This window comes from Macaca nemestrina, chromosome 13, assembly GCF_043159975.1.
Source record: "Macaca nemestrina isolate mMacNem1 chromosome 13, mMacNem.hap1, whole genome shotgun sequence".
Lineage (NCBI taxonomy): Eukaryota > Metazoa > Chordata > Mammalia > Primates > Cercopithecidae > Macaca > Macaca nemestrina.
This window is the reverse complement of record NC_092137.1, coordinates 27,503,895-27,528,381: the sequence shown is the minus strand read 5'-3', so window position 1 is coordinate 27,528,381 and position 24,487 is coordinate 27,503,895. Positions and strand designations below refer to the sequence as shown.

Sequence of the window (24,487 nt, the reverse complement as noted above, 5' to 3'; positions counted from 1 at the left end):
TCTAACCCTGTGCCCTAGCCCCTCCAAATGTGGGAGGGGAGCTACTGTACAGGTCGGTATTATCAACAGGATCAAGGGGTGCTCTGACTTTTGGGGTCCCAGAATGCTAGGTATCGTCTCAGACTTGACACTGTTCATGACACCATGCTCAGAGATGAACTGACCCCATGAAAGAATGTGGTAGGGAGTTGTGGGTAAAGAGAAGCAGAGGGCCTTTGCAGGAGCCTTTCCTAATTTTAGCTATCTTGAATTTGGGAGAGGTGTTTGTGGAGGATGAAAGGGGTGGTACTCAGAAAGCACCGTGAGAGTAGTGGCTGGGGAAAGGGGGATTACTGATGATCCAAGGCATCAGTGTGAAGATGTGGAACAGGAAAACAGAGCTCAGATAGAGGCTGCAGGCCCGCAGATGCACAGAGGGGCCCATGGCCACCTTAAAAAGGTTGATTACCCTATCCCCATAAAACCAAAATCTGGCTCCTTTGCAGTCACCCTCCTGCCTAAAAGTTCCGGGTACCTTTCCAGCAAGTTTCATCCCCAGAGGAATGTTCCTGAGTGTCTATTACCTGGATATTTCTCAGGCACAAGGAGGAATCAGCTCTCTACTGTCAGGGCCATATATCACAGGCCCTAACGAGCTGCCATGAATCTAGGATGAACAAGGGTCCTTTAATTTGTCAAAACATGGGGCAGCTGATGTCTAAAATGTACAGCCTGGGGTTTCTAGTGTTTGTTGGGTCCCACCACCAAGGGCTTTCAGCACCCCCAGAGTTCCTTATGTTCCTCTTACAAACACAGGCAGGGGATGTGACCCTCATTTCATGGTCTAATGTGTGGATGTAGCATTCATTCTAGATCTTGTCATGTCTGATGAAGACTGCCCTTTTTCTGGATTTCCTATGTTAAGTACACAACTTCTTCCCTCTTCCCCTGGAATTATCTAAAAGTTCCCACCTCTCATTGTGTGTCTGTGTGGGATTGGAGTGTGTGTGCACGTATGTACACCTGGCTGCATGTTGGTAATGAAAATATAGGGATGTTAGTATAAGGCTTGTATTAGGGACCAATGAAATTGAGTTGGGGGCAGAATTAAAGAAACAAATCTGCTGTTAAGACCAACCCATGCCACCCATCCTGTCCCACCTCTAATCTACTATTTGATTTACTGACTTTGAAAGGTTAACTTTCCAAAATAAGACATTTCATTTTATTTCTCAAATCGGAATAAGTCGCTGAGAGTAGAAACCACTAGGTCAAGAGCAAGAACTCTCCCCCAAAATGGAGAGAATCTTTCTCCCTACCCTGGGCTGCTGGTGCCCCTGGAAACGGGACTTCTTCCTCCCACATATGCTACTAGCACAAGTCCCCTTGGGCCGGCTGGGCTGAAGTGGGCAGGGTTGGGCCCCTTTCACCCACCCAGAAACACGGGTTCACTGACCGTCAGGCTCTAGGATCTCCAGGGGGTCCGCGGTGCGCTTCTGACCTGGCCCAGCAAGAGCACTCCTGACAGCCTCACAGACAGAAGGAGCTGCAACCAGGTGTGCCTGAGCCTCAGTAATCGAGCACCGGAATAGGAGGCTCAGCAAGGCGATGGGGATCACCTGTGGGGAAGAGGCAGTGGACACTGAAGCCTGAGGGAATTAGGTCATTTGAGAAAGAACCCCGGGGGAAGGTCGGGCACAGTGGCTCACACCTGTAATCCCAGCACTTTGGGAGGCCGAGGCGGGCAGATCACTTAAGTTCAGGAGTTTGAGACAAGCCTGGCCAATATGGCGATACCCCATCTCTACTAAAAATACAAAAATTAGCCAGGCATTGGTGGCTGGCACCTGTAATCCCAGTTATTTGGGAGGATGAAGCAAGAGAATCTCTTGAACCCGGGAGCGCAGAGGTTGCAGTGAGCCAAGATCGCGCCACTGCACTCCAGCAGCCCAGGTGACAGAGCAAGACTCCCTCTCAAAAAAAAAAACAGAACCCTGCAGGAGTTAAAGCATTTGATATAGGAATCAGGAGCCACCAGGTTAGATGGAAATTGGATGTTATGAAGACTAGAAGGTGGTAACAAGGTGGATTAAGAGCAGAGAGAAACCTTCATTTTGACCAGGAAAACTCCTATTCGTCCTTCAAAACCCAGTCCAAATACCCTTTCTGCCTCTTTTTCCTGACTCCCTTCCTAGGCAGAATAGAAGACCCCTTTTCTGTGCCCCTGTAGTACCTTTTTCACACCTCCATGACCACTTATCACAGTCATGTCTCCCCCATGAATGTGGAGGTCCTTGTGAGGAGAATGTCACTGAGCTTTGTAAACCCAGTGCCAAACAAACTTCTTGGCACATTGAAAGTACTCAAGAAGTATTTGTTGAATGACCAGCAGTGGGCAGGATACCTGTTCCTTCTCATGTGCAACCTGGACATGGCAGGAGATGGGAGCAGCCCGAATATCATCTGACAGTGGCTGGGGAAAGTGGATTGCTCGGAGGAGGCTCTCGATGCATCGAGCCTTGGACTGTCCAGAGAACCGCTAAGGAGAAAGTGGTAAGATCAGTGTCAGGCTAAAGGCCAGAGGAACTAAGAATGGAGTCACGGGAGAAGAAGCTATGAGAGTGGGAGGCTGGGATCCCAAAGCCTGGCTGTAGAGGCTGTAGATGATTTGTCCATGTTGGCAATCCTAAACTCATAATTCCCAGGTGTAAAGAAAAACTAGGTTAGCCGGGCGTGGTGGCTCAAGCCTGTAATCCCAGCACTTTGGGAGGCCAAGACAGGCGGATCATGAGGTCAGGAGATCAAGACCATCCTGGTTAATACGGTGAAACCCCGTCTCTACTAAAAAATACAAAAAAAAAAACTAGCCGGGCGAGGTGGCAGGCGCCTGTAGTCCCAGCTACTCGGGAGGCTGAGGCAGGAGAATGGCGTAAACCCGGGAGGCGGAGCTTGCAGTGAGCTGAGATCCAGCCACTGCACTCCAGCCCGGGCGACAGGGCAAGACTCCGTCTCAAAAAAAAAAAAAGAAAAGAAAAACTAGGTTAAGGGGGTTGGTGGTGGGCTTGATTGGCTGGGTTAAACTGGAGAATTAATGGCAAATTGGTCAAATTTGCATGCATGTCACACCAATCTTGTAGGTTGGTAATCTGGACTCCCTCTCTCTAGTTTCCTCTATAACCACATCCATCTTGCACACTAATGTAAGACTGTTCATCTGCAAACACTGCTTCCATTTTGTCACTACCCTCCTCTCTGTCTAGCTCAGCATTGTCCGGTAGAAATATAATGCAAGGCTGGGCATGGTGGCTCACACCTGTAATCCCAGCACTTTGGGAGGTCAAAACAGGAGGATCACTGGAGCCCAGGAGTTCAAGACCAGCCTAGGGAACATAGCAAGACCCCATCTCTACAAAAAATAAAATAAATTAGCTGGGTGTGGTGGCACCTGCCTATCGTCCCAGCTACTCAGGAGGCTGAGGTGGGAGGATTGCCTGAGCTCAGGAGTTTGAGCTGTAGGGAGCCATGATGGTGCCACTGCACTGCACTCCAGCTTTGGTAACAGCGTGAGACCCTGTCTCTAAAAAAATAAAAATAAAGAAAAAAAAATAATGCAAACCACACGTATGTTTTTAGTAGATGTATTAAAAAAAAGAAATAGGTGAAATTGGCCGGGCACGGCGGCTCACGCCTGTAATTCCAGCACTTTGAGAGGCCAAGGCAGGCAGATCACAAGGTCAGGAGTTGGAGACCAGCCTGGCCAATATGGTGAAACCTCATCTCTACTAAAAATACAAAAAAAAAATTAGCTGGGCGTGGTGGTGCATGCCTGTAATCCCAGCTACTCAGGAGGCTGAGGCAGGAGAATCATTTGAACCCAGGAGGCAGAGGTTGCAGTGAGCCAAGATCATGCCACTGCACTCCAGCCTGGGTGACAGAGCGAGAATACATCTCAAAAAAAAAAAAAAAAATTGATTTCACCTATTTCTCCTGACCTTGTGATCTGCCCACCTTGTCCTCCCAAAGTGCTGGGATTATAGGCATGAGCCACCACGCCTGGCCTGAAATCAATTTTAATAATATATTTCATTTAACCCAGTATATAACCCAATGTAAACAACATTAAACATTATTAGTGAGATATTTTGCAATATTTTTCTATATTCATATTTTGTATTTTGAAATCAAGTGTGTATTTTACAACTAGAGCACACCTCAATTTGGTTTTTTGTGACTCTTTTTGATTTTTTTTTTTTTTTTTTGAGAGAGAGTCTCACTCTGTCACCTAGGCTGGAGTGGAGTGGCACTGTCTTGGCTCACTGAAACCTCCACCTCCCAGATTCAAGCAATTCTCCTGCCTCAGCCTCCCTAATAGAGGACTATAGGCCTGTGCCAACATGCCCGGAATTTTTTTGTTTTGTTTTGTTTTGTTTTGTTTTTAGTAGAGACAGGATTTCACCATGTTGGCCAGGCTGGTCTCGAACTCCTGACCTCAAGTGATCTGTCCGCTTTGGCTTCCCAGAATGCTGGGATTACAGCATGAGCCACCATGCCCAGCCAGCCCACCTCAATTTGGGTGCTAGATTTGCAATGCTAAAAAGCGAAATGTAGTCCTACCAAAACATTAAAGTTACATTTAATTTAAAAATTATACAGCTTTGGTTTTTACATAAAATTAAAAATTCAGTTCCTTAGTCACACTAGCCACATTTCAAGTGCTCAGTAGCCACATGCGACTAGTGGCCAGTGTTTTGGACAGCACAGGTCTAGCTGCATCTGGCAAGTCCAAATTCCTGCCTGACTTTAACCTTCCACATCCTCCCCTTCCTACTTCTTCACAATCCCTCACTGTGCTCTAAAGTGACTCGCCACTCTGGTCAGACCTGTGTCCCTCACATATCATGCCCAGTCCCCCTTCTGGGACTTGGTGAATGACCTAACAGGAATGCCCTTCTATCCATATGTCCAAGCCATAACCACCAGGCCTAGCTCAAATACCACCTCTTCCATGAGGCCTTCTTTTTGCTATAATGCATACTGACCCCCACCTTCTTTGTACCTCCACTGGACTTCAGTAAGAACCATAGTTTATTTTGGGGACCTGGTGGGTGCTCACTAAATGTTCATCAATTGATTCCTTTCACATAGGGTTGCCAGATTTTGTGAACAAAAATACAGGACATCCAAATATATAATGAAAAAAATTAAAAAATCTCTAATATTACATAGAGCATACTTAATGAAAAAATTATTCAAATTTATCTGAAAATTCTGAAATTCAGAATTTATCTGAAATTCAAATTTAACTGGGTGTCCTGTATTTTTATTTGCTGAATCTGGCGACCCCATTTTCATGACCACCTGTTGTGCCGTCTGCTCAGCATCCACTCCTCCTTCTGGTATCAGCACCTTGATTTTCCTCTGAGGATCTATCACTCCCCCATGCTCAGGTAATGAGGTTGGATTGAGGCTCACCTCCCAGCCCTTTTTCCACCACCATCCTGAAGGGAGAGCTCATGAACCAGACTGGGCAGAGCACCCCTTGCCCTGGAAAACAGTGATTGCTTCAGGGACATGCATGTGTCCCAAGCAAGAGCCTCCGATCAGGCATTTGCAAGAACCACAGGACAGGCAAGTTCTTTGCCCACTAGTATTGCCAACTAAGTTGTCAGGCTGGCACTACTGGTGGCCAGTTTGCCACCTAATGGAGAAAACTTGCCTAAGAATGAGAACAACGACTGGGCGCAGTGACTTACGCCTGTAATCCCAGCACTTAGGGAGGCTGAGGCGGGTGGATCACCTGAGGTCAGGAGTTCCAGACCAGCCTGGCCAACATGGCGAAACCCTGTCTCTGCTAAAAAATACAAAATTAGCTGGGCGTGGTGGTGGGTGCCTGTAATCCCAGATACTCAGGAGACTGAGGCAGGAGAATCACTGGAACCTCAGAGGCGGAGGCTGCGCTGAGCTGAAATAGCGCTGCTGTACTCCAGCCTGGGCGATAGCGCAAGACCTCATCTCAAAAAAAAAAAAAAGAATGAGAGCCACACAGAGGAAAGCAGAGTTAAGGGTGGAAAGTTCTGGAACACATTAGATTTAGCTGCCCTAAGATTGTTCAGTTATATCAGTTGTCATTTTCTTTGTTTAGCTTAAACCAGTATAAACTCGTTTTCCATCACATTTGTAACTGAAACAGTCTTGCCTAATAATTACAATTTCACAAACACACCCAAGTGTGCTCACATACTCCTTAAGGAGAAGATGCACCTAATCGGAGGAGCAGAAGCACATAGAAAAGGCAGCCTGTACTCTTACACATTTCCATACCTCTGCAAAATGCCCTCCTCTGACAGCCTAAGCATTGAGGCCAGGCCCCACCCAGCCCTGCCCCATCATATCCCTACCTGCAGCATGGCCAGTGCCCGCCAGAAGAGCTTGGAGTTGCTAATTCGAAGGTCCAACATGTGGTTTTGTAGGATCTTCCCAAGAAGCACATGAGCACCTGTACTCACTGTATTCAGCACCCATTTGGTGCTTAGCTCACGCTGGAACTTCTGAAAAGGGCAGACACACAGGGGTGTCAAAAATTAGAGGACAGAAGAGCAGCAGAGTGAACAGGGTCCTGTTATCAGACGGGAAACCAACTGTCAAGAACCAGGGACCAAAATGCAGACATGATTTGTTTGAGCAGCCCAGGATTTAAATGTCAGGGCAGTAGATGTAAACCAGAACTGTCTCAGGCAAACCTGGTAGCTTCACCCATTTGTGTTTTTTTTTTTTTTTTTTTTTTTTTGAGGCGGAGTCTCGCTCTGTCGCCCAGGCTGGAGTGCAGTGGCGCGATCTCGGCTTACTGCAAGCTCCGCCTCCCGGGTTCACGCCATTCTCCTGCCTCAGCCTCCCGAGTAGCTGGGACTACAGGCGCCGCCACCACGCCCGGCTAATTTTTTTGTATTTTTAGTGGAGACGGGGTTTCATTGTGTTAGCCAGGATGGTCTCGATCTCCTGACCTCGTGATCCGCCCGTCTCGGCCTCCCAAAGTGCTGGGATTACAGGCTTGAGCCACCGCGCCCGGCCCATTTGTGTTTTTGACCCCTAGGTAGACAGACATGTTCTCTGAGTCCTTCCACATTAGGATTTTGATCCTGCTGAATCGTTCCTTTTTCTCCCGGGGTATCTGACAGCAGGAGTGGGATTCATTCCACTAAACCACAGGCTTCTTGAGAGGGCAGAGATGGTAACTTACTCTGCTCCAGGGCCCCAGTTTTTTAGACCATGACTGACATGTTTGCTGATCAATACATTTGTTAAGGCCAGGCACAGTGGCTCACTCCTGTAATCCCACCACTTTGGGAGTGCAAGGTGGGCAGATCACCTGAAGTCAGGAGTTCTTGACAAACCTAGCCAACACGATGAAACACTGTCTCTACTAAAAATACAAACATTAGCCGGGAGTGCTGGCATACACCTGTAATCCCAGCTACGCGGGGGGCTGAGGCACAAGAATCACTTGAATCCGGGAGGTGGAGGTTGCAGTGAGCCTAGATTGTGCCACTGCACTCCAGCCTGGGCAACAGAGTGAGACTATGTCTCAGGGGAAAAAAAATGTTTGTTGAAAAATGAATTCTATTTAATTTTCGTAACAACCCTACACAATAAGTTTATCTATCCTCATTTTTACATATAGGGCAACTAGAGGTCAGAAGTAAATTAACTTGGAGCAGCTCATATGATAACGAGACGCAGAATGAGGACCTAAATCCAGGTCTTCTGATTCAATGATGAGGGCATTTCCTACTTTGCCGCAAATATTTCCTGGATGAATGAGAGAACCTATGTGAAGGCATGTCAAAAACTAAAAAGTTGTACAAACATGGTATCGCGAGTATAAAACTGCCACTTGTTTTTGGCCCTTATATTTTGTCCACTTTGGGGCACTTATAACACCTATTGGCACATTAGCAGGGAAACTGGGGCCCAGTAAAGGTGTTGAGGGGATTAATTAATTGGTGATATGGTTAGGCAGCTTTGTGTCCTCACCCAAATCTCATCTTGAATTGTAATCCCCACAGTCCCCATGTGTCAAGGGAGAGACCAGGGGGAGGTAATTGAATCATAGTGGCGGGGGGGTTCCCCCATGCTATTCTTGGGATAGTGAGTGAGTTCTCATGAGATCTGATGGTTTTATAAGGGGGTCTTCCCCCTTCACTTGGCACTTCTTTCTGCCACCTTGGGAAGAAGATACCTTGCTTTCCCTTTACCTTCCACCATGATTGTAAGTTTCCTGAGGCCTCCCCAGCCATACTGAACTGTGGATCAATTAAACCTCTTTCCTTTATAAATCACCTAGTCTCAGGCAGTTCTTTAGAGCAGTATGAAAATGTACTGGCCAAGGTAGGCGGATCATGAGGTCAGGAGACTGAGACCATCCTGGCTAACATGGTGAAATCCCATCTCTACTAAAAATACAAAAATTAGCCAGGTATGGTAGCAAGCACCTGTAAGTCAGAGCTACTCAGGAGGCTGAGGCAGGAGAATTGCTTCAACCCAGGAGGCAGAGGTTGCAGTGAGCTGAGATCGCACCACTGCACTCCAGCCTGATGACAGAATGAGACTCTATATCATCAAAAAAAAAAAAGTACTAATATACGTGGTCCTAGCCAGGCTGAGGAAACAGGCTACTGCTACTTTTACTTCTTTATTCTGGAATTCTAGAAATAGCTGTTCACACAAAACCCTGGAAGAGGGTATATTGAAAACATTTTAACAAATGAATGACCAGGACACTAAGTATAAGAACAGATATCTGACCAATTTCAGCATGAAACTGGCCAGTAAGTATGCAGTACTGATGCTATAGGGTGTATGTCAGACTGCACTTTGGGAGAAAGGTCAGTTAGATTTGGGTTATAACACTAACCATTTATACCACTAACATGAACACCATTAACACAAAAATATTTTAAATTTTATATAATTTGGAGTAAGACACGTTCATTTTAAAGTACACATGGAAAAATCGGCCTGGTTATAGCCAGGAAAATCCTTAAAAAGAAGAATAGGCTGGGTGCAGTGGCTCACGCCTATAATCCCAGCACTTTGGGAGGCTGAGGTGAGCAGATCACTTGAGGTCAGCCTGGCCAACAGGGTGAAACCTGATCTCTACTAAAAACACAAAAGAAAATTTGCCTGGCGTGCTGGCACCTGCCTGTAATCCCAGCTACTTGGGAGACTGAGGCAAGATAATCACTTGAACCTGGAGAGTGGAGGTTGCAGTGAGCCGAGATCATGCCATTGAACTCCAATTTGGGCAACAGAATGAGACTCCGTCTCCAAAAAAAAAAAAAAGAAGAAGAAGAATGAAGAACAAACCCTACTGGCACTAAACATACCATAACGCCTCTATAATTAAAACATATGGTACCAGCACATCAATAGACAAACCAGTGGAACAGAATAGAAAGTCCTTAAATAGACCAATGCACATAGAAACTGAGTATGTGACACAGGTAGCATCCTAAATCATTCAGGGAAAGATGAACTTAAAAAAATTATATTGGAGCCAGGCATGGTGGCTCACCCCTGTAATCCCAGCTCTTTGGGTGGTCGGGGCAGGAGGATTGCTTGAGGCCAGGGATTTGAGACCAGCCTGTACAACACAGCAAAATCCTGTCTCTACAAAAAAAAAAAAAAATTTAATTAGCCAGGCATGGTGGTGTGTGCCTGTAGTCCCAGCTACTTGGGAGGCTGAGGTGACATGATTGCTTCAGCCCAGGAGTTTGAGGTTGCTGTGAAATCTGATCACATCACTGCACTCCAGCCTGGGTGTCAGAGTGAGATTCTGTCTCAAAAAAATAAAAAATATATACATATATATGGACAATTCGATAATCACTTAGAAAAATATATAATTGGATTCATGCCTTACCCCATACACAAGAATAAACTCCCAATAAATTAAAGATCTAAGTGTTTAAAAAAGAAAAAAAGAGGCCGGGCGCGGTGGCTCAAGCCTGTAATCCCAGCACTTTGGGAGGCCGAGGCGGGTGGATCACGAGGTCAGGAGATCGAGACTATCCTGGCTAACATGGTGAAACCCCATCTCTACTAAAAATACAAAAAACTAGCCGGGCGTGGTGGCGGGCGCCTGTAGTCTCAGCTACTTGGGAGGCTGAGGCGGGAGAATGGCGTGAACCCGGGAGGCGGAGCTTGCAGTGAGCCCAGATCACGCCACTGCACTCCAGCCTGGGAGACACAGCGAGACTCCATCTCAAAAAAAAAAAAAAAAAAAAGAAACCATCTTTACTAGCAGAAAACATGGATGAAATTCCTTTACAATTTAGGTGTTAGAAAAAGCTTTCTGGACCACGCCTACAATCCCAGTGCTTTGGGAGGCAGAGGTGGGTGGATCACTTGAGGTCAGGAGTTCAAGACCAGCCTGGCCAACATGGTGAAACCCCTGGCCAACATGGTGAAACAAAATTAGCACAACACTGAAATGCCCTTTTGTTGCTTTGCTAATTAGCAAAGATTTTTTATAAGGATACTATCCAGTATTTATAAAGGTGTAAGGGAACAAGCAACTTCACACTTTATTTATAAACCTCTTTGGAGGGCAATTTGACTATATGTACCAAAAAGCTTCAAAATTTTACATCCCCTTTGACCCAATGATTTCGCTTTTGAGGTTTATCCTGGTGAAATAGTCAAATTCCCAAAAAATGTGTGTATAAGGATGTTCAGTGCAGCACTTTAATAAAAACCCTAATATTGAAGCTGTCTCTGTGTCTAATAGTTGGAGTTAGAGTAAACAATTTATGGTACATCCATACAGCGGATACAATATTACATTGACATTAAAAATGATAGCAGTGATCTATTAGATGAGAACATGTCCTGGCATGATAAAAACATAATAATAATAACAATTTTTGACAATGAGAGTGATCTGTTAGTACAGAAAGATGTTCATAATTTTAAATGAAAAAAAGCAACTTTAAAACAGCATATCAAGTATGGTCTTACTTTTGTACAAATATATTTATATATGCATATAACAGAAATTTAGAAGGACATTCTCCAAAATCTGTCAGTCTCTTTTTTTTTTTTTTTTTTCGAAGATGGTGGATTTGGAGTGATTTTTTCCTTTTTGCATTTCTGTAATTTGTAATGTTTTTACTACAAAAAAATGTATTGCTATTAAAATGAACATTTTTCTTTAAAAATACAGTGTTTTGGATAGGCGTGGTGGCTCACGCCTGTAATCCCAGCACTTTGGGAGGCCAAGGCGGGTGGATCACTTGAGTCTAGGAGTTGGCAACCAGCCTGGGCAACATGGAGAAACCTCGTCTCTACAAAAAATACAAAAATTAGCCAGTCATGGTGGTGAGTGCCTGTGGTCCTACTTACTTCAGAAGCTGAGGTGGGAGGATCAGTTGAGCAGGGGAGGCGGAGGTTGCAGTGAGCTGAGATGGCACCACTGCACTCTAGCCTGGGCCAAAGAGTGAAACCTTGTCAAAAAAAGAAAAGAAAAGAAAAGAGGGAGGGAAGGAGGGAAGGAAGGAATGAAGGAAAGAAGGAAGGATGGAAGGAAGGAAGGAAGGAAGGAAGGAAGGAAGGAAGGAAGGAAGGAAGGAAGGAAGGAAGGAGAGAGAGAAAGAGAGAGAGAAAGAAAAGAAAAGAAAACGAAACGAAATGAAATGAAACTGGAAGGAGGTGGATTCCCTGTTCAGGGGCAGAGAAACTTCCTCTTCTTGTTACAAGAGCTCTAAGTCCAGGTAGGTCAGTGTTTCAGCTGTGTCTGGTCAAACCAGGAAACTTCCTGACAGACGTGGTTTGAATAACGAATAAGAGACCACACCTCTCCAGAGCAACCCTTCAGGGCCCTGATTCTGCCCGTGGAGGGTGGGCCGGTGGTGTATGAGAAAACGGAGAACCACAGATGCAAAATTGCTTGCTTTCTTGGGCCACACAGCAGAGCTAGACTGGCATCCAGAGTTCCCAAAGCCCACACAAAGCTCTAAATTGCAAAGAGTACACACACTGACTATTATTTCTGTAATTATTATCAGTACTTGTGCTGGATTATAATTCACTGGCAAGCAGGGACTATATGCATGTAAAGTTATCTGCAATGAATTCAGCATAGTAAATTTGCAAAAAATAAAAAATAAAAGGTGCTGTAAAAGCTTTTGAATAATGATGATGACTTTGGTATCAAGAATTAACATGTCCCAGCCAGGCACAATGGCTCATACCTGTAATCCCAGCACTTTGGGAGGTCGAGGCAGGCAGATCACTTGAGGTCAGGAGTTTGAGACCAGCCTGGCCAACATGAGGAAACCCTATCCCTACTAAAAATACAAAAGTTAGCTGGGCATGGTGGCACGCACCTGTAGTGCCAGCTACTTGAGGCACGAGAATCACTTGAACCCAAGAGGCGGAAGTTGCAGTGAGCCGAGATCGCGCCACTGCACTCCAACCTGGGCGACAGAGTGAGACTCTGTCTCAAATTAAAAAGAATTAACCTGTCCCAAAGGACAAATGAACATCTGTCAGGTGACTGGTGGCCTATCCCGCACTTTTTGCATATTCCTAGAGACAGCTGAGCCCAGTAAATCATTGCCTTGGGAATTCTGACTAGTGGCCTGGTAACCCATGACCTTGCCCAGCTGGCTTTGTGAAGGTCAGAGAGGTCTCCAAGCTTTCTACCCTCCAGCCTCCGGTTTTTTGATTTCTGGAATCCCTCTCCCTCTGAGCCCCTTACTGCAGATAGGACCTTCTCATTCCCCATACCTGGATGAAGTTTCCTTCATATTCAAAGAAAAGCAGTGGCCATGTGATGCTGATGATGGAGGGAAAGAGCTTCTTCAGAGGGATCTGGAGAGAGAGAAAGAGGAGCAGGAGAGCCATCTCCAGGAAGGCCTGGCCACAACTGCCACCTGGGTCCCCTCGTCACAGCTGGACTCTCACCGGCAAGTTCTGCCCCACGGTGCTGTGTGCCAGGGCCTGGATGTGGCTGGTTTTCTCTTTCACCTGCTCCACTATAGTCTGCACCTCCGTGAGGTTGTCTAGGAGAAGGGGAGGACATTAGAGTCGAAAGGCTGGCTATGCAGCTGTTCCTCCTGCTCCCCTGGCTGGGTCAGGATGTTCACCTATTCCCTCCCTCTAAGCAGGTACCCTAAGACTGAGAAAAATGACAGCTCCTCTGAGTCATTCTACTTCCCCACTCCCCAGCCCTCACCGCTCCCATCTTCCCTCTCACCATCCAGGGTGAAAATGAAGACCACAGTGTCAATTTCCGTGAGGGAGGGCAGGATGGAAGTCAAGAAGTCCTCCTGGGAGAAGGTGAACTGGGGACCCTGGGGCAGAAGAAGATGGGAGGGTCCCTCCCATGCAAACACCCTAAAACACAGACTTGAGGACTAAAGCGGGCCGTGGAGGAGATCTAACACTTTTGTCTACAGGTGAGAGAGCTGAGGTTCAAAAAGGTACAGTGTTTTGTCCAAGACGATGTAACAAGTCAGTGGACTAGTGCCAGGTTTGGGGACTGGATCTAGAGCCTTCCACACTGCCCATGCTGCGCCAGAGCCTCATGACTTCCGACCCATATTCTCTTCTCTGCACCACCTATTCCAATGAACTTCTCAACTAGCTTCACCTTCCCCTTTTCTTCCACCCTCAGCACACCAGTGTTCTCCCCAACTTCCCCAAGTCCTGTTCTTCTCCGACCTGGTTGGTGAGCTCAGCCTTCTGATTAAACATGTCACTGTGATCACCAATGAGAAAGCCACGGACATCTCGGAAATCTGGGAAGTTTAAGGACAAGGAGAGATGAGTGATTGGCTATATAGAAAAGGAAGGTTCTAGGCTTCAGGGTAAGAAAATGGGACTGGGAGGAAAAGTAGCAAGTGGGGCATCGAGTGAGGAGTAGCCCATGTGGGAGGCAATAGTTAAGCACAGGGGTGGGAGCTGAGAAGGAATCAAGGACTGAGTTGGGGTTCAAAGGAAGAAGAATTTGACTGAAGTGCCTATTTAGACAGGGAAGGAGGGACACTGAGGAACACCCATGGGTTGGGAGTAGGACAGTGTCTGGACAGCAGCCCAATTGGTTGGGATCAGGAGGAAGCAGGAAGAACGTCTGGACTGGGGTCCCACCAGCGCCAAAGGTGTGGATGCACTCTACTCCATCCATGATGGCGATGATGCCCAGGGTCTGCCAGCCAACCAGGTACACATGGCCTTTCTTCTCCAGACTGAGAATGGGTCAGAGGTCAGGACATGAGAGATCACAGTGAAAAGAGGCCAGAGATGTCCACAGAAGAGCACAGGAGTCAACAAACCATGCAATCCCATCGCCCATACCATGCTAACAAGTCTCATAGAGTCTCCCTGCTCTCGGTAGTCTCCATCCAGGCCACATCCCCACCTCTAAACACATATCCACACACCTGGTGCTGACGCTTTTCATCAGGGTGGCAATCTTGGGGCTTTGGCTGTAGGTCACCTGATGAGCTCGCTCGAATGTCCGCAAGATTTCCAGGAGGCATCTGGGAGAAAAGCCACCAGCTCCCAAGAAGGGCCCAATGCCCCCTCAGAAAGCTTAGGTACCTCCCTGAGCGGGGAGGTGAAGGCACAGCTCCCTTAGAACTAAGTTCTGCTGGTCCCTGGAGAGGTGCAGAGAGTAGGCCCAGACTGCGTTCGGGAGGGGCAGCAAGGGCTTCAATGGGCAGAAAACAAAAGAGCAGAAAGAGGGAGGAGTGCATCAGGAAAGCACCTGGAGGAGCAGGATCTGAGAGCCACTGGGAAGGGGAGTGAGCAGCCTGGGAGTGAGGCTAGAGACCCTGGAGAGGGAGGCAAGCCCCAAGTAGGATAGCTCTACCTGCATGACCTGGACCACCCCCAAATCAAAGGACCCTAGGGAGCCAGGCCAACTTTGGAGGCCCCAGGCTGGCTCAGGGATTAGGTCTGGACCTGAGGAATCCAGGATCCACTGGAAACAATTCGGACTCTGCGACCATGTGGTGGGAACAACAGCATGTTCCAGCCAGCTCCCTTCCCAGGGGAGGCGTGGTGGGCTGCAGTCTTATTGCCACCAGACCAGTCCTGGGATCTAGACCTGCCAATCCCCATCCACACCATCTCATGCTTGCCTGACTCTGAGCTCTCTCTTGTCCAGATCCTCCCTACCTTTGAGATGCTGCAATGCCCTGGTCCACAGTCTTATGGGCTGCTAATAACAGGGTTTCCAGCAGGATCTTGGTGGCACTTCCACCTTTCATCCGGGAGGAGCCGCTGAGACCCTCGGGCTGAGGAGGTGAAGACACCCAGGAGGAATTGGGAGAGGATGAAGACCCCAGAGACCACTTGTTAGTAACCCCCGGGCATGCATGTGATAGCACTGGTGGCCCCCAGTGTGCTTGTGAGGAAGGGTGCTGGGGTGGGCTTAACCAAGAGGAAGATTAGAAAGAGGGGAAGGGCCTCCTCTGGTCACTCCTAGGTATATTCAGGACTTTCTGGAGAGGAAGTCACAGTGATTGGGTCTCTTGTCAGCTGGGTCAAGGGTTTTTCATAGAGTGCTTTTCTTTTCTTTCTTTCTTTCCTTTTTTTTTTGAGATGGAGTCTCGCTCTGTCACCCTGTCACCCAGGCTGGAGTGCAGTGGCAGGATCTCAGCTCACTGCAAGCTCTGCCTCCTGGGTTCACACCATTCTCCTGCCTCAGCCTCCTCAATAGCTGGGACTACAGGCGCCTGCCACCACGCCCGGCTAATTTTTTGTATTTTTAGTAGAGACGGGGTTTCACCATGGTAGCCAGGATGGTCTCCATCTCCTGACCTCGTGATTCGCAATCCTCGGCCTCCCAAAGTGCTTTTATTTATTTATTTATTTACTTACTTACTTATTTATTTATTTTTGAGATGGAGTCTCGCTCTGCCACCCAGGCTGGAGTGCAGTGGTGCAATCTTGGATCACTGCAACCTCTACCTCCCAAATTCAAGTGATTCACCTGCCTCAGCCTCCCAGGTAGCTGGGATTACAGGCACCTGCCACCATGCCTGGCTAATTTTTGTATTTTGTGTTTTTTTTTTTTTTTGAGACGGAGTCTCACTCTGTTGCCCAGGCTGGAGCGCAGTGGCATGATCTCGGCTCACTGCAAGCTCCGCCTCCCGCATTCACGCCATTCTCCTGCCTCAGCCTGCCGAGTAGCTGGGACTACAGGCGCCCGCCACCACGTCCAGCTAATTTTTTGCATTTTTAATAGAGACGGGGTTTCACCATGTTTGCCAGGATGGTCTTGATCTCCTGACCTCGTGATCCGCCTGCCTCGGCCTCCCAAAGTGCTGGGATTACAGGCGTGAGCCACTGTGCCCGGCCTAATTTCTGTATTTTTAGCAGAGACGTGGTTTCACCATGTTAGCCAAGCCGGTCTTGAACTCCTGACCTCAAGTGATCTGACCACCTTGGCCTCCCAAAGTGCTGAGATTACAAGCATGAGCCACCACACCCAGACCAGAGAGCACTTTTCTTTCCAAGAAATTTCTCCCCCACCTCCCCAACCTCCACCATTTTCTGTGGTAGTTTATCAATCCAAATACCACATGTCATATGCTTTTCAGAGACCAATGAAGCAGTGATTGCAGCAGTCCAGATGTGGAACACAGCACACCAGACAGACAAAGAGGCTACAGCAAACAGAATGATAACAGTAGTGGCTGAGGCTGGGTGCAGTGGCTCACGCCTATAATCCCAGGACTTTGGGAGGCTGAGGCGGGCATATCACCTGAGGTCAGGAGTTTGAGACCAGCCTGGCCAACAGGCTGTCTATTAAAAATACAAAAATTAGCCAGACACGGTGGCAGGTGCCTACAATCCCAGCTACTCCCCAGGCTGAGGCAGGAGAATTGCTTGAACTAGGGAAGCAGAGGTTGCAGTGAGCCAAGATTGCGCCATTGCTCTCCAGCCTGGGTGACAAGAGCAAGACTTCATTTCAAAAAAAAAAAAACAGTAGTGACTGAGAAAAGAAGATTGAAAGTCAACATTTGCATAGAGGAGGAAAGAAAGATGAGGATTTGGGAGGTGAAAGCTGTGGAATTCTTATGTCATGGGGAATTCTACCTTCCTATCTCACAAAAGGAAGATGGAGGAGAATGTCACGGATGGTGTGCCCGTCACTGATAGAAGGAGGCACCGGCTGGAATTTGGCTAAGGCCCTCATAAGGCCCAAGTAAGGAGAAATGGTGCTAGTGAAAGGTATCCGCAATCCAGATGAGAAAAAAGGAACAGGAGAAAACAGCTTTCAAGCTAAGAAGGGCCACCAAATTGTAGAGAGGATTTACAAAGGCAGAAGAATAAAACAAAACTGCACCCCATTTTTTAAAGCCCATATTTAAAATGTAAATATGTGAGAGAGACAGACTGAGACATAATAATGGCTATTCAACGCTGTCTATACATAGATGGCAAAGAGCTTCTTTAAACAGAAACTGTCCCAGACCACTGAAGTGTTTAAGGCTTACCAATTTGAGAGACAGGGTTGGAATGAAGATGAAATATCTTAAGGTGAAAACGTAAATGGGAAAATAGGATTTGGTTTATAACATTTTAGCTGACTCACAATGCCTCAGGAATTTAAACAAGATGTAACAGAACCTAAACTCAGAGGCCCCAAGGAAGTGGCAAGCAGTTCCCAGGTGTTGGGGGGGGGGTGGAGAACATAGAAAAAGGAGAGGCCCTACCCCGATGGCAGGATTGAGCACAAAAGCTTTCTGTTTCTCCTGCATTTTCTGCATCCGCTCTGCTACTTGTCGGAATGTTGAACTCCAGTCTTCAATGGGGTCATTTCTGAGATCCAGAGAGACATAAGGTGGGGAGATTGTCTATGAGGATCTCAAAGAAGGGTCTCAGCTGGGAGTCATGATCAAAGACTGCATCGGGATTGAGGTCAGAGGTCAACAACTTCATACAGACATATGCTTTGGAGCTTTTAGAGGCACTGTGTCCCTGAACCCCGAGGACAGGGGTTCATAAAACATTCAGCACCTCAAGCCCAGAGCAAAGTCAACACTCAAGTTTAAAGTCCCAGCCTGAGACCAAAACCGTCTTGTGTCCTGCTCCTTGCATAAGCTCCAATGCCATGGCTACACTCATCTCGCCCTCTGCAGGTCCTTTAGGGAATGTCTGTCATTCAAATGTCAAAATTGCCACCTCATGTTCCATCTTAGGGTCCATCAGAAGCCCTTCCCATTCATGGGAATACATTCTGGAAATCCCTCCAAAGAGCGAACTCTCAGTACCAGAGGGAGGGATAACAGTGAAGGAACCAAGCTGCCCGGTAGCACCTCACAGTTGTCGAACATTCCTTGAGTAAATTAATTGGGAACAAATCAATGTGTTCATGAGACAAGAGAGCTACAGACTTGTTATCTGCTTAGTTACAAATCATGGAATCTCAAAGAATGACGATCTTCTTTAGTTGATTTTTAATGGCTTTGCTAGGGGATAATTTGTGAATCTCCCATTGTGGCAGGACCTCAAAGAGACAGTTACTTCTGTACATGGCACCCCTAATTTCGCCTTATCATCCCATCATGCAAAGGTTCCCTCCCTTCTTGAACTATTTTTGTATTTTTTTCTTCTGTATTACTTCTAGGGCAGACAAGTTTCACATATTTCATGCCCGTTGTATAAAATGTCTCCTGTCATTTTTCCTCAAACTATTTCTGAAACTTCTAGAGTCCTAAGAAAGAGGAGACTAAAGCAGAGAGGGTTCATATTGTACGGTTTAACGTCGAGTTTCCTAAACACAACTGGGCATCCAAATCATCTGGGGAGTTTTGTTTTTTGATAACTACCCATTTCTGGGTACCACATCCACCCTAAGATTCAGATTCAGTAGTTCGGGAGTGGAGCCCAAAAATCTGTATTTTAAAAAAGCTTCCCAGATGACTCTGAAAATCAGCCAAGTTTGGGAGCCACTGATTTAAGGAACAACTGGAAGATCTCCACGCCTACGTTGTTTGAAATTCTTCATTTCACTTAGTCATAGGGCCTGAAATTAGCATCCACTGCAGCAGATACATTTTTGGTGAAGGAGAGCCCTCCATGAAAAGGATCAGGGTTAGGAGTATTTCAGATTCATCTACACCTTTGCATAAATTACACTACAGCCTAGAATCTAGGAGGTGAAAAAGCACCTTGGAAAAACCCATTTGTCCCCCTTCCCAAGACCACCGCTAAATACAAAAAGCTGCTCTAAAATAATCAACAAGCCTTTGCCGCATCCCTCTGGTGTCAGGAAACCCTCAGCTTTGTCAGGTGGCCCACTCCAATGGTTTATTTAGCAGAGTTCCCCAAACCTGGCTGTGCATCAGAATCTCCAGGGTTGCTTTCAAAAAATAGATATTCCAGGGCCTTACTCCAAACCTACAAAATCAGACCTCTTACACAAGGAACTAAGAATCTTCTTTATTTTTTTGTAACATTCCCCAGGCAGCTCATGCACAGAACCACATCTGAGCACTACTGGTTTAATATGTTGACTTATTCTGAGATCAGAGTGACCACTGACATAGAGAATAAGAGGGAGGTGATTTGGTAATGAGGGGCTCTCAGGAAAGGGAAAAGGGTGAGAGATCTGAGGAGCCTCAGGGGAGGAAAGGGGTGCCTGGAATGATGAGAGAGAATGGGCACTAAATAAAGGAACTGGACAAAGAGGAGTAGCAGGCCTTCTGGCACCCACTGCTACTACTTTGAAAAGGTGCTTGGGGCTCATCCCTCTATGAAAGCAAAGATATTTGTGGTATGCATCTTCCTGACCCCATTTTATCCTCCATTTTATCCCTTGTTTTTCTTGCCTCTTCAATCTCTGTTTCGAATGTATGCTATCTTGTATTTTATGCATCCTTTATAAGCTGCCTTTAATGCTTTGCGAAACAAGGAGAGAATAATTCAACCAACCAACAAACAAAAAAACCTTATAAGCTTAGGGGCACCCCATATTTACTTTCATATTCTGAGATTTGGCGAACAAGACTATCTGTTCTCTCCCTTGTGGTTGTACTATAGACTTTGACATGTTCCCTTCCAGCCTGCCCCAGGACTGCCCAGTCATTCCAGAAGGCTCACCTGGCCATGCTCACTGGATTGAAGCCAACCAAGACTGGCAAGAAGACAGCTGTGTTGTTCATGCAGTAGTCCATCTGGCCTGCCACAAAGGGAGCCTGATGGTGAAGAGAGAGAAGGGCATGATGAGGGGGTCATTACTCTGACTGGTGCCCGAGGCTCAAGTGCATCAGAATCCTTCAGAATGCTTGTTCAAAATGCAGATTCCTAGGTATAGTTACAATCTACTGGATCCACATTTGAAGGGGGAGCACATTTTTCACAAGTACCTCAAGGGCACTACATTTTTAACAAGTTCCCCAAGGAAATCTTCTGCATGGTAAAGTTGGAATACTATTGAACTAAATCATAAGCTCTTTGAAGTCAATATCCTCTTCTCTTTGTGTGCTTCCTTCCATATATAACACTGGTGGGATCTGGTTTCTGCTCAGTGAATTCTTAGAGCCAGAGAGCTGCAGAATTGAGAGGAAACTTGGAGTTATCTGGTTCAGTGCTTCTCAAACTACCTGGAAATCTTGTTAAAATGCTCAGTAGGTCTGGAGTAGGGCCTGAGATTTTGTGTTTCTAACAAGTCCCAGGTGACACTGATGTTGCTGGTGCAGGCACCATATTTTAAGTAGCAAGGGATTAGTCCAGGGGCCATATTTTTCTGTAAAAGGCCAGATAGTAAATACTTTAGGGTTTGTGGGCCCTATGGTCTCTGTTCAACTGCTCAACCCTATGGCTATAGCATGAAAGAGGCCCTGGGCCATATGTAAACAAAAATGGCTGTGTTCCAATAAAACTTTATTTTAGGGGCTGGACATGGTGACTCACACCTGTAATCCTAGCACTTTGGGAAGCCAAGGTGGGCAGATCACTTGAGGTCAGGAGTTCAAGACTAGCCTGGCCAACATGGTGAAACCCTGTCTCTACTAAAAATACAAAATTAGCGGGGCATCATGTCATGTGCCACTCACTGGGGAGACTGAGGTAGGAGAATCGCTTGAACCTGGGAGGAGGAGGCTGCAGTGAGCCGAGATTATGCCACCGCACTCCAGCCTGGGAGACAGAGGGAGACTCCGCCTCAAAAAACAACAACAACAAAAACAAAACAAAACAAAACTAATCTTTATTTTAGGGCCCAGTGGGTGGCTCATGCCTGTAATCCCAGCACTTTGAGAGGCCGAGTGAGGCGAGTGGATCACCTGGTGTCAGGAGTTCGAGACCAGCCTGGCCAACATGGTGAAACCCTGTCTCTGCTACAAATGCAAAAATTAGGCAGACATGGTGGTGGGCACTTGTAATCCCAGCTTTTCGGGAGGCTGAGCCAGGAGAATTGCTTGAACCCAGGAGGCGGAAGTTACAGTGAGCCGAAATCATGCCATTGCACTCCAGCCTGGGTGACAGAGAGAGACTCCATCTCAAAAACAAACAAACAAACAAACAAATAAACTTTAAAAACAGGCAGCTGGCTGCATTGGCCAGCCAGTATAGTTTGCTCAGCCCTGGACTAGTCCACCTATCTTGGTTGCTGATTGATTGATACACAGTTATTCTGAAATAGAATCCCTTCCCCATCTTCCCACATTCACATGACTCGATCCAAGTTAGTGAAACTAAAACCAAAATTCCTTGAGCAAACTTCCTGCTTTCTAGCACCCATCTCATTGATCTATCTTCCATGCTATTCCATTCCCACTCACTTCCTCTCTCTAAAATTGATCTGCTCAACCCATCTTTCTACTCACAGAGAGTCCCACAGAAATGCCGATAACAATCACCCTCTTCTTCCCAGCAGCCACCTAGGAGACGAGGATGGACAAGGCAGTGTAACTGGGAGGATTCCAGGGCACAAACCTACTGTGTGAGGATATCAGGGCCAGGAACAGGGGAGGGAGGAAATAGGCTTTGGCTGAATGCTGGGGCTTTTATGTCCCCATGAGAAGATAGAGGTCTCTGGTCAATATCAGTAAAAAGCACAGACCTTCTTCAGTTCCTCAATCCCGTGTAAGGCACTATCTTCTGTCCCCTCCCTAGAGGCCACCACAGACCTAAGAAGATAGACTTAAGGTCAGTGGCACTGGTTGGGAAGCAGAAGCCTATGGTTTATTAGGGCAAGCTACATTAAGAGATGGGAATAAAGGGAAAACTATCATTGAATGAACACCCACAGTTTGTTGGGCACCATGATAGACACTCTGCAGAGTTGAAAAACCCAAATACCTACAACAGCCAGTCAGGCAACATGAGTATGTGAAGTGGGCCAAGTGTGAGGGAATAAGGAATGGTGGGGACTAAGGCAAGCTGGACACAATCTCTGTCTAAAGGCATTCAAACTCAGTTTCTAAGAAATACTATTTAGGTCAAACAAAATATTCATAGGCTAACTTGACTTACCTGTCACCCCCTGCAATGAGGTAGGTGTAAAGAGATTTCTGTCCCAGACCTTTCATCAGCTGATTAAAGGACACCTGTAAGGGGGAGAGGATGTAAAGAGGTAATGACAGAGAAGAAACAATTATCTTGAATTTTCAACTCCTAGAGGGCACAGACTATGTAATGATTCTCTTAGACCAGTGCTTAACCCAGTCCTAGATGGAATCTGGCACTTAAAGCTGCTACTTGGAGATGATTACTTGGTGGTGCGTGGGATGTAGAGACATTGACAACATACTAGCAGGACTCAGATGGGCCCAGAAGAAATGGGACTTCATGGTGCCATCTAGCTTTTGGAAGAGAGAGAGAGCCAGGCTTGGAGTCCAAGTCTAGTGAGGGGCCACCTGGGAGCTTAGTTATGATGATCTTTATGCTTCTGAGGGTCACCTCCAGAAGTGGAGGGGGAAGAAAACTGGGGACCAGGGTGCTCACCGACATGAGGAATGCCATCCGGCCAGAGGTACCCCCTCCACTCAGCACAACCAGCCCCCCATCTGGCTCCTAAAGAAGGAAAGAGGCATATATCACCAGGGCCTGGCTCAGGTTGGAGGAAGAATATTCTTTTTTTTGTCAGTAATGCAAGAGGAATTGGAAAGACTCCTTATCCCTCCTCTCATCACAAAACTGAACAAATACATGCAGTGTAATGTAGCAAAAAGAACAGTGGATTAGAGAAACCAGTTTCACTCCCACGTCTTGCTCCACTAGTTGTTCAAATCCTTACTTATTCCAGAAAGAACCGAAAGCAGCTTTGTCATCTAAATAAAAGTAAATAACAAAAGCAGCATTATCCAGCAATTATTAGCTGAGTGTATTTGAGCAAGCTACAGTGATCATCCTTTCTAAATCTTTGTTTTTCCATCTGACAAAAACAAACAGAAGTCATATCAACTTCACAGGCTTTTGTGAGGGTAATAGGTGTGAAAGTAGACTGTCAATTATAAAGTATTAAGCAGATGAGTAATTATTATTTATTCATAAGATGAAAATAAGCATCCAAAAGGGAGGATTTCCAAAAGGGAGAAAGGAGAATGAGATCTATCAAAGTGAGAAATAGAGACAATAAAAAAAGAAAGACGGAAACAGGAAAGTTTAGGCAGGGAACAGAAGGAAGGGTTAGTACCTTCAGCACTTCCTGAACTTTCCCAGCCACCTGAGCCATGGTGGTCAGAATGGATTCGCTGTAGAGTCTCTGTAGGGAACAGGCAGGAATGAGAAGCCAAGAAAAGGAGGAAGATGGATGGCGGAGGGGGACTCAGGGTTTCTGATATTAGGAGCCATGGTCAGGGAGAGCAGAGGTGGGGTTGGAGTTGGCATGTTTATGTGCAGGGTCCAGGTTTTGGGTCTTGGTCACCTGGTATGTGGGCAGGGCTTGCCCCTCCTCCTGGAAGATCTCAGCATCACATTGTCCCAGCAGTCGAACAATTTCCTCAGCATCTGCTTTGTCTAGGTCCTGGGTCAGTGGGTTCGACTTCTCTGTGATTGGCACAGCTGCCTCATACCCAGATAACTAGAAGGAAGAGGGGACAAGGATGGAGCAGCAAGCCAAAGCTTCATTCACACCTGCTAAGCTGGAGGTGGGAGTGGCAGGAGGCACAGAGTTGGGACTCACACACACGCACACACACACCACACTAGAAACTCAGCTTGCACTTGGTACTCTGGGCATATTAGGGAAAGAACATCAGGAAAGAAGAAGAGGTGAGCAGAAACCAGGGTGGAGGGAAGACTGGATGAAAAATAATTCTAGGAATCAGCACAGAAAGCCAACATGAAGAAGGGGTCTCACCTCCCACTTGCCAGGCTCCGGGGTCTCAATGACATGTTGAAACCGTTTTGTGCCTGGCATGGTCCCGTGCTGTGGACACACTGTTCCACCTGCCTCTTCAGCCACACAAACCCCTCTGGTCACAATGACTCTGCTTCTAGTTGGCAGGGCCTTATCTGAGCCACAGTGATGATTAACTCAAGCACCCTA

The 24,487-nt window shown here is 46.7% G+C and overlaps 1 protein-coding gene and 1 long non-coding RNA gene across 6 annotated transcripts in view; one reads left to right on the top strand and one right to left on the bottom strand.

Moving 5' to 3' along the window:
• LOC112426350 (uncharacterized) overlaps positions 1-20,196 on the top strand; it is a 26,091-nt gene extending 5,895 nt beyond the window's left edge. The window contains exons 3-8 of one of the 5 annotated variants that reach the window (XR_011611565.1): positions 11,201-11,355; positions 12,742-12,944; positions 13,242-13,436; positions 13,655-13,847; positions 15,149-15,338; positions 20,057-20,196. This is a non-coding gene — a long non-coding RNA (uncharacterized lncRNA). Of the gene's footprint in view, positions 1-11,200; positions 11,356-12,741; positions 12,945-13,241; positions 13,437-13,654; positions 13,848-15,148; positions 15,339-16,586; positions 16,727-20,056 lie in introns of those variants that run through there. The other 4 variants (XR_011611567.1, XR_011611564.1, XR_011611568.1 and 1 more) reach the window with 4 other exon arrangements.
• LOC105479743 (glucokinase regulator) lies at positions 1,182-24,487 on the bottom strand. The gene is made up of 19 exons (XM_011737933.3): positions 24,299-24,487; positions 23,864-24,019; positions 23,633-23,701; positions 22,942-23,010; positions 22,471-22,544; positions 22,058-22,124; positions 21,822-21,875; positions 20,095-20,189; positions 17,706-17,811; positions 15,160-15,278; positions 14,421-14,519; positions 14,128-14,225; positions 13,702-13,778; positions 13,235-13,331; positions 12,943-13,040; positions 12,766-12,849; positions 6,378-6,527; positions 2,384-2,518; positions 1,182-1,598 (listed from the first exon to the last, which is right to left on the bottom strand). The coding sequence occupies exons 1-19, from the start codon at positions 24,356-24,358 to the stop codon at positions 1,428-1,430; spliced, it is 1,878 nt and encodes a 625-aa protein (XP_011736235.2). The 5' UTR covers positions 24,359-24,487; the 3' UTR covers positions 1,182-1,427.